At 26.4% G+C, this 10,939-nt stretch overlaps 1 protein-coding gene across 1 annotated transcript; it reads right to left on the reverse strand.

The window, feature by feature from the left end:
• Positions 1-8,951: 8,951 nt before the first annotated feature.
• On the reverse strand, positions 8,952-10,939 carry LOC127258352 (LRR receptor-like serine/threonine-protein kinase RGI5). Its single transcript, XM_051285158.1, has one exon. The coding sequence runs from the start codon at positions 10,927-10,929 to the stop codon at positions 8,974-8,976; it is 1,956 nt and encodes a 651-aa protein (XP_051141115.1). The 5' UTR covers positions 10,930-10,939; the 3' UTR covers positions 8,952-8,973.

A 10,939-nucleotide genomic window follows, 5' to 3' on the forward strand; every position in this document is an offset into this window, starting at 1 on the left:
TTACCCTATTCACCTCAAATACATATACATACATGATACATACAAATGAATGTGTATATATATTTGAATTTTTTGTAATAAATTTATTAATAATAGTTTTATTTTACTAATAAAGTATATATTTTTTGTATTTTAAGTCATCTAATAATAAAGAAAATATTTCAAAAATATTCAATTTTTTTATAAATATTTTTATTTTTTTACAATATCATTATTTTTATACAAAAAATAATAATAAAATTATTTTTATTCTCTTTTTAACTATTTATTATTAGTATTATTTTTTTTTAACTTTCACTATAAAATTAAACGACTAAATATATAGTCTAAAATGAAATTGCTGTATTAATATTTTATTAATTAATAAAAATGTATAAGAATATATTAGTAATTTATATAAAAATGTGTTGATATTAGAATTTTTTTTATTATAATAAAAAATAAATTATTTTAAGAAAAGAAGATAAAACTATATAAAATTATGGAAATGAGTTATTACATAAAATTAAAGAAAGAAACAAAAAGTGGCCGTTTCGTTTCCCGTGCGGACCAGCAGATACAGATACAGATGCAGATGCAGATAGATATTTGAACAACAAATGCCACCCCTATATTTATTCTCTAATTAAATTAATCACCATTTTAACGCTTCTTCGTATTACAATCAATTCATATTTATTGTACTATATTGATCAATTTTTTAATTTATTATTTTTCAAATTAATTTTATTTTACTTTTTAATTATAAACTTTAACCGATGTAATCATTGTTTGAATATAATTTTATTTCTTAAATGTTTAATAAAATTAGCAATTAAATTAATTTAATGAAAAAGATAAAAAGTCAATTCAAAAAGAAATATATCAAAATTAGCATAAGAGTTAATAAGAGAAACACTTTTCCCATCAAATTTTGTAATTTATTTATATTCATATTACAAGTAACGCTCCTGTAATAAATGTTGCAATGAAATTATCGATATAATAATACAAGTAATTTCATTTTCATGGAAATTATGGATTTTTTTTTTTTTTTTTTTTTGTCCAGATTGAAATTTTAAATTATCCTTTATAAATAATTATAATTTAATATTTCATAAATATTTTTTAAAATATATATATATGAAATCTAAAGTTAATTTGACTAAAAATGATGGAAATATTATGTTATAATGTGTGCAATGGAAGCGAGAGTCAGTCACGGGAAAGTGGACCCTTCTTCCGTTGTAAAAATAAATAAATAAAAATAAAGGATGTGTTTGAAATTTTGAAGTTTAAATAATACTTCTATCGGATCATCTGTCTCAAATACTCTACAATTTTTTTTTGTGTATGTCTCAAATATCTGCAATATTTTCAAAAATAAAAAAGGATTAATCTTTACCTTACATTTTATTCTCTCATATCATCCAAATTAAAAAATAAAATATATATTTTTCTCTACATCGTATTACTTAATTTCTAAATTATCCTAGTCAATACTATTCACCTAAAAATTTGTACCAAAAATAAATGTTGCATTTTTTTGGAAATAATTAAAACTAGGACTGTTGTGGAATAATAATAATAATAATAATTTATTGCAACGAATTTAGGGTAGTGGGGCCCATCTTATCTGACTACGACTAATCGTTTTTTTCCCGCTACTGCATTTTCAACTTATCCCAGAAAATCCCGTTTCATAAAATAACACAAACAAACACTATTATTATTATTATTATTATTATTATTAAGGATTTGTTTGTTTGTGGCGTTGTCTTTTTAATTATGATTTGTTTGCTGGTGTTTTGAAATCTTTATTATTTTTAAATTTGGTAAATTTTGAATTTAAATTATTGATTTAAAGTTAAAAGAATATAAATGAATATTGAAAATGGGAAATTGAAATATTCCATTCGGCCATAATGAAAATATTTATTTACCTATTGCACCTTGATTTTAAAATATTGATAATATATATATATATGCCGTATAGTATAATAGATGAATGAATATAGATTTTTATCTATATAAATGTTTTGTAATATAGTTTTATCATGATGATATTACTGTAATAACAAGGAAGATGTAAGAATTTTTTTAAAAAAAATATATATATATATATGTTGAACCACAATTCCTAAAAAAAGATAGATAGATTGATTTCGTAGGATCAAAATGATAAAATTGATAGATAGATTGTGGATCGAGGGAATACAATCAAATAAATTGAAAGGTGTGTTTGTTTACGGGTTTTAGGAGTTTGACTTAGAGTTTTAAATAATAAAATTTTAATTGAAATAATTGTTTCAGTATAATATAAATAAGTGATATTTTTTTTTCAATAATATAATATAAATGCAACGCATGACGTAGTTTCATACAATATACATACGTTACGATTGATTTCAACATTAAAAGTATATCTATATAGCACATCTGCATATTTTTACCCACAAATATATACATAATTTTTTTGTTCCAATTTAATATATACTTTTTTAATAAATTTAAAAATAATAAATATTTTATTAATTAATAAAAAATATGTAAATAATTTTAATATTGTTGTTCTTATAAATACACATGAATATTTTTTTAAAAAAAATTAAAAATTTTTTGATAACTATATATATATATATATAAGGTGTGGCAGCTAGAAAGTTGGTGGTGACATAAGTTTGATTATAATGTTGGTAATTAATTACTCACCACTCCTATTGTCCCAATAATTCAAACTTAAATAATCAACTATTTGCAACCCTAATATCTTATTTAAAAATAAAAAATAAAGCAATGAATTACAAAAGAATTGATTTATTTATTTATTTTTGCTCTAAAAATTTAAAATATAAAATTTGATATAATATATTAAACAAAAATTTGTATTTGATGTTTTATATTTTTGAAAAAAAAAAAATTATTCATAAATAACGTTGAAATGTTTTAAAAGCATAAACAAACACAACATATAAATCTTCTATATGAATTTTTAATACAAATACAATATATAAACATATGGTTATATGACAATAATCCATATAATATATAGGTTTTTTTTATTATTATTATTAATACTTTAATTGGTTTTGATTTGTTTGTTTGATTTTTTTTATTATTATTATTTTAATAACAATTTAAATAGAATAGTTTTTGAATAAAATAATACTTCGTATTTTTATAGAAAATAGCAATGCATAATTGTATCATTTTGTGTGTTTATAATTGTCGTGTTTTTATTTTTTATTTGAATAATATATTTTGTAAAAAATAATAATGTATTTTTATAAAAAAATCATAAATGTTATATATAACATAATAACTTTAATCAAAATCGAATAAAATTTTGCGTTTTGATATTTGAATAATATTTTATAAAACAAATTATTGTATTTTCATTAGAATTTTTGAGAGTTCAATAGTTAAATAATATTAAAAAATAATATAAAAAAAAACCAGAGCGAATACATGCACTTGTGTTTTGGGATATTTTAGTTTTTGGTATGCACTACCTCATAGTCTATTTTGACTGTTGGATATATTTTGGGGTACAGTCATATTTGTTTTGAATATATTATAAATACTTCCTCCGTTCGGAATTAAATATTCATTTGTTCTTTGCACGTAGTTTTAAAAATATTAGTATTATATTGTGATATAATAGAAATGAAGTAAAAATGACTAAAATAACCTTATTAGTATGTATGATATAAAGGTAATGGCATTTGTGTAATATATTGTAAATTGTAAGGGTATTTGTAATGTTAAGTAGATAGTACGGTTACTACCAAAGGAAACGAATACTTTGTTATTGGACGGACTAAAATGAAAAAATAGATACTTTGTTATGGGACGGATGTAGTATTTGTTATAATGTAATTCTAATTGCGATTGCATTTTAAAATTCTAATAAGATTATATGTAGCCAACGCCCCTGTTGGTGAACCACGTAAATTTATTTGTCAATTCATTTTATGTTATGTTATATTTATTGCATTCATCTCAATATACATTATATACATGACTATTAAACAACAACAATAATAATAATAACAAGAATACTAATACTCTTTCTTATAAAGAGGATTTTATTTTATTTTATTTTTTTAAAAATAAAATTATCGTTTTTTAATTTAATAATTGCACTATTAACTTAATATAATAAACACTTTTATAATTTATAATATAATATATACATATTATTACTTATATATTACACAATAATAGAGGTATCATTATATTTTTTTATTATAAATTAATATAATACTTCCTCCGTCCGGCTAGAAAGTATATATTTCTATTTTTTGATGTCCAATTACAAAATAACGATTTAATTAAATACCCTATTTTTTTCACAAATACATCTACTTTACATCACATCATTACTTTTATACGAAAAAAGCAAGGACAAAAATATCATTACACTACTTTTACTTACCCACAATAATTAAAATATTATTATTTCTTAAACTTTGTGCCAAAAATAAACGTATAATATTTGTTTGAACGGATGAAATATTAATATTAAAAATATTACTCTCTCTGTCCCAAAAAATATGTCTTATAAGGAGTGGACGCGAGAATTAAAAAATAATAATATTTAATTGAAAGTTAATATAAAGTAGAAGATAAAAGACTAAAATACCCTTAATTTTTAAATTATTTTAAAATATATGTTAGAGTAATAATTAAGAATACTTTAGAAAAATATGAATAATTTTATTATAAAATAAGAACTACGATTACTAAATAAAAAAATAAGACAATTGTTTTTTAGATAGACGAAAATAGAAAAATAAAACAACAACTTTGTTATGAATAGAAAGGAGTATTGTTTTATACTCCATGATACAATAGGAGTATATTATATAATAAAAATATTAAAAAGTTACTATAAATGTTATTTAAGAATAGTTTGATTATGGAATGAAATACTCCATCTCTCCAAAAATTATAGTATAAGTTGTATTTGATATGATATTTAAAAAAATACAGGTAAAAAACTTTTTTGTCTTTTGAGTGTAGTAGTGTAAAAAATAGTGAATATTGTGTAATAATAATTAAAAATAAAAAATAATAATAATATAATTATTTATAAAAATAAAACTAATTTTTTTAAGACCAATAAAAATGATAAATAAAATTATTAAAAAAAAAAAAAAAAAGAGTAAAATTAGAAGTGACAAAAGGGGGAAACTATAGGTTGCTTAAAGCTGCAAAAGTGAGAAAGGCTGCCTGACACACAAAATCTTATACTGCATGCAAATGTTTAACCATATTTCTTCAATTAATTATTTAAATTAAACACATTTATAATGATGATTTATTTGATTGTAATTTAAAATTAATTGAACTAAATTATTAATTTATATTTTTATCTAAATAATTTTTATTAGAACACGGTTGAGCCAGCTAGACAAAGCTAATGATGATTTTTTTAGAGACAAAATAGCATGCCTTGTAGGAAACAATTTCACCTCTCTCACTACTCATTAATCATCATCAACTTTGCAATACTATTGGATATGTATATACAAATTTTAATAAATATAATGTTATACTCTCTCGGTTCGTAAAGATTACTATTTATTTTTTCCAAGTAAATTTTTTAATATTAATATTATATTAAATTGTAGTAAAAAAATCAAAAATATTTTTCTTGGTATTATGTAATATAAAAGTAATAACATTTGTGTAATATAGGTTGATAATACAATTACTAAATTAGAAAATAGTAACCTTATTTTGGGACAGACGAAAATAAAAAATAATAATTTTTCAACGAGACGGAGAGAGTATAAATTTATTGTAGCATTATATATAAATATTTTATAAAAGTAAATGAATGAATGAATGAATTAATAATATGGATAATATATAAATAGTTACGTTATATTTGTATAATTATTCAGTTGGCAAAAAATAATTTATTTTTCTATAAAATTATAAAGATTGAATAATAAAAAAATAAATTTATTTATGAAAAATAATAATAAATCTATTTTACAATCAAAATAAGTTTTCGATTGAATAAAATATTATTTTTTATATTATTTATATATTTTTTTATATCTAATATTTAAAAACACTTAAAATTTAAAATACTAAACAAATACTTTAGTTTTTTTTTTTTTAATGCTCACTCCATATCACTCATAAGATGTAAGACACTATTTGCAATTTTTTATCATACAAATACAAAGTATTTATTTTTATTTTTAGTAATGTTAAATTTTATTATATATTACAAATATTACTTCCTCCGTTCCGTTGGAATAGTGGCGTTTGTTTTCTGTGCGTAGATTTTTTAATATTAGTATTATATTATATTATAGTAAAAAAGACAAAAATATCCCTATTAGTATGGTGTAATATAAAAGTAATGACATTTGTGTAATATATTGTAAGTTTGAAAGAATATTTATTATGTTAAGTAAGTAGTACAATTACTAAATTAGGAAATGGTAACCTTATTTTAAGACGTACGAAAATGAAAAATAATTTTAATGGGACGGAAAAAGTATTAAATTTATATTTAGTTATATTGGTATCATAAAACTAATTTACACATCAGAAATAAAATAATTTTTACAACTATCATTTGAATATCATAAAGGAATTAAGTAATATTTTAAATTCAATAATATATATATATAGATAGATAGATCAAAATAATATGTTATTCAAATTATTAATTTCAAAACCAACCGTTTCTGATATTCAATAAAAATTTTCAGTAAATATATTCCACAAAAAAATATATTCCCGCTTATGTGTACCATTCAACTGATTATATAAATATAGATATAATTAATCTCATTTAATTTGGGTTTCATAAATGATAAATGCACAGAATTAACTAGAAATACGGTTTTTTTTTTTTTTCCCGGAACACGTGTCGCAACTCTAGTGGAGGATATTATTGAATTGCAGCTGTCGGTGCTCCGTAATCGTAACCCACAACAGTCGGGTCGGGTTGGGCCGGTACGGGTAATTGTGGACCCTACCCTAAGTTAGAATAACGGAAAAGACTATCATGCCCTTAGATAACTGACCGTCAATGTCGGATTCGGACAACCATAGATAGCGCGGGCAGAGTAATGGAATCTTTTGGGCACGCTGTCCTACTTCTAATTAAAGATTTTTATTTAATTATTTGGAATTTGAATTCAAAAACTGAGTGAATTGATATTATTATTTATCATTTTCTGAAATAAATGTATGAATCTTTTAATAGCATATTTTGTTGTAAGTCAATAGAAAATAATTTATGGTGTATTTGTTTGGGGTTTGAATTTTGGATTGAGATTTGAATAGTAAAAATTTTGAATTTAAATAGTTGTATGATATGATATAAATAGGTATTGATGCGATATTTTGAATGTAAAATTGATTTTTAGTATTATATAAAAAATGAAAAATAAGGGTTTGATTTGATGTTTTTGGAAGAAAAAATTGGATGAATAGATGGATTTAAATCCAATCCTCCAAACAAACACACCCTAGTATTTGTTTGTATTGTGGATATTTTAAATAAAAATAAAGACTTTGTTAGTGTGTTTATCTAATATTATAGATGAATATTATAATAACTAACATGATATATACATATACTTATAAAAGATATAATTTATATATATAATATCAAATTAAAAAAATATATTTTTTAATATCTTCAATTTTCTAAAAAAAAAAAAATTAAAACATTTATGTAAACGATTCGACAAAGATTGATGATATTTAAAAGTAAATTTTCAAAATTTCAATAAATCAGATATATTTACTAGAGATCTTTGAAAATTGGACATGAATCAATTATTATACATTTTTATTATTTTTTTAATAATAAGATACTTCATTCATTCCAATTAAAATAGTCTTATTTATCATTTTTGTCCATCTCAAAACAATAGTCTTGTTTTCATAAATAATCATATCACCTTAAAACTACCTCTACTTTTTCATTTTTATTACACAATTGCTCCTATTTTTTACACTAATACACTCACAAGGGCAAAAAACAAATTTTATCCATATTTTTTACACACTATCAATATAATATCAATATTTCTTAAATCTCGTGCCAAATCTAATTAAAATAATATTTATGGTACGAAAGGAGTACTATTTACTATGAACATTATACATGCATTGTATATAGTAATGCAGATTTTTTACTTTCATTATTATTTATTTATTTATTTATTTTATTATTATTATGGACATGGGAGATATATGATAATAATGATCTATACTCAATGATGTAATTCATAATTGCTTTACATAATTATTTATACCAATAATTTGTTTACTTGATAATATTATGTATTCTCTCCATCTCAGTATGAATGTTTGGGTCAGTGTAGACACTAGAATTTAAGATAAGTATAATTAGTAAATAATAAAAAATATATTAGTAAAAATAATTATATTATAATATAAATAATTATAAATTAAGGTTAAATTAGCTTAATTAAAACTAAAAACAAATTAATCAAAATTTTTAAAATGATATTAAAATATATAATCATTTTTTTAAAAAAAAAAATGACATGAGATGTGAGACGGACATAAACGGTGTGGTCATAGTAGACGGGACGGAGGGAGTAATACTTATCTCGCAATTTATAATACCTTAAGATAAACTAGCCTAAAATGATTAACAATAATAGTATCATCCCATTTTATTTGTTTATTTTTCTATCAAACATCTTTAGTGATTTTGCAGTATTTGATTTTTAGCCTAAAATCAAACGTTTGATTTTTTTATTTTTTTTTGAGATGTAGTTTGAGATCAAATAGTTTTCAATATAATATTATTTCCTTAGTTTCTTCGTTACGGGTCTGTTATTAAATTTTAATTATTTCAAGATGAAATAGTTCTTAATTAATCAATATTTCCAATAATAATAACAATATTAAATAAAAAAAAAATGATAAAGAAATAAGTGAAAAACAGAATAAAGGCTTAACAATAACAAATTGAAAGCAAGCTTACAAACGCTTACATGGAGGCAACGGAGCTCCACAGAGCTGAGGATTTCCGGCGAACGCCGACGCCGGAATCGGCTTCTTATGCGGCGGTATCCTCCCGCTCAACTTATTCTCCGAAACGTCGAACTTCTGCAGATATTCCAGGTTCATTACCTCCTCCGGGATTTCCCCACGCAGATCATTTCTCGACAGCAAAAGCGTTTCCAGGTTCCCAGCACTGCCGATCTCCGCCGGAATCCCGCCGGAAAGTCCATTCCCGACGAGTTCCAGCACCCGCAAGTAGCTCAACTTCCCCAACACTTTTGGTATACGTCCTTCCAACGGATTGCCCGACAGAATCAGGGATTCGACAAAATCCAGGGCACCAGGTTCTTCCCCAATTCCGGCGTCGATGTCGCCGGAAAACATGTTCCCGGAAAGATCGACGGAGTCGTAATGGCCCCTCGCGAACTCCGACGTCTTCGAGAATATCGGTTTCAAGCTCCCCGACAGGTTGTTCGAGTGGAGGTCGATATCTGAGAGCACAGTCAGGTTCTTGAACTCGTCAGGGATCGAGGAATGGAATCCGTTGCCGGATAAATTTAGCGACGACAGGCTCGTCATGTTCCCGATCCAGGCCGGAAGTTTCCCCGTCAGATGATTGCTCGATAAATCGAGCGTCGATATCGACGAAGAGGCGAGCCACGCCGGGATCGAGCCTTCGAGCCCTGTCCCGGTGAGGAGAAGTCGAAAGACTCGTAATTTCTCGAACCAATCGGGTACGGTTTTCAATCGTAACGGATTGAAAGAAAGATCCAAACTTTGTAAATTTTGCAGCTTCGTAATCCCGGAGGGGATCGCGCCGGTCAGCTTGTTCTTCGACAAATCCAGGGTTTGTAAATTTTCCAGGTTTTCGATCTCCGGTGGGATTCGACCGGTTAATTGGTTATTCGAGAAGTACATATCGGTAAGCGCTGTGAGATTTCCGATTGCCGGAGGTATATTTCCGGCGAGCCTATTGTTCTCGAAAACCAGGCTCCGAATCTTCGGCAGGCTGCCGATTGACCCCGGAATGTCACCTGTCATCCTGTTGTTCGATAACCGGAGAAATTGCAACGACGATAGCCCATCAACGGACCTCGGGATTCTCCCAGAGATAAAGTTGCTGTTTACGTCGAATTCCTCGAGCCTCGACAGGCGACCGATGGATTCGGGCATGGCTCCGGACAGCTGGTTTTCGGACAGGTCGAGACGTACGAGGTTTCCGAGTTCTCCGATCGATTCCGGTATGCTGCCCGAGAAATTGTTCCCGTGGAGATCGAGGTCAGTGAGCGAGACCATTTTAGACATCAACGATGGCAATATACCCGACAGGCGGTTGTCCGAGAGCCCCAAATGGAGAAGTGACGTAAAGTTATCGAAAAGGGACGGCGGGACGGGGCCGGAGAGGCGGTTATTTCCGAGATACATGTCTCGCAACCGTGTTAGCTTCCGGAAGGTATCGGGGATTGGTCCGGCGAGGTTGTTGGAATCGAGAAATAGGGAATGTAGGTTCGAAAGGTGTCCTAATTCGGGCGGGATGCGGCCGTGGAGCCGTTTAAGGTTGTTGAGATCGAGGACGCGGAGCGCGGTGAGGTTTGCGAGGAATGGTGAGATTTTTCCGGACATCAAGGTGTCGACGGGGGAGTCGGAGGGGTCAGTGAAGACTCCTGGAATGGAAACCACCAGAACCCGTGAAGAGAGGGGGTGGCAAGAAATGCCCCTCCAATGGGTGCAACAATTTGTACTAGAATTCCATGTAAGAAGAAGATTTGAAGGGTCATAAGTGATCATTTTCTTGAAATGAAGAAGGGCTTGTTTGTCTATGGGGTGACAACTTAGGGCATTTGAATTTGGGGTGAAAAGGATGGTGAAGAGGAAGATGATGATCATCAAGATTTTGGGATTTTCTTGAATGTTGTTGTGGGATAGGGCCATTGATGGTTTT

This window comes from Andrographis paniculata, unplaced genomic scaffold (genome assembly GCF_009805555.1).
Source record: "Andrographis paniculata isolate CXL003 unplaced genomic scaffold, ASM980555v1 Contig59END, whole genome shotgun sequence".
In the NCBI taxonomy this organism is placed as follows: domain Eukaryota; kingdom Viridiplantae; phylum Streptophyta; class Magnoliopsida; order Lamiales; family Acanthaceae; genus Andrographis; species Andrographis paniculata.

Bases quoted from the DNA above. Each gene is read 5' to 3' on its own strand.
- LOC127258352 (XM_051285158.1), bottom strand. From the start codon at position 10,929: ATGGCCCTATCCCACAACAACATTCAAGAAAATCCCAAAATCTTGATG.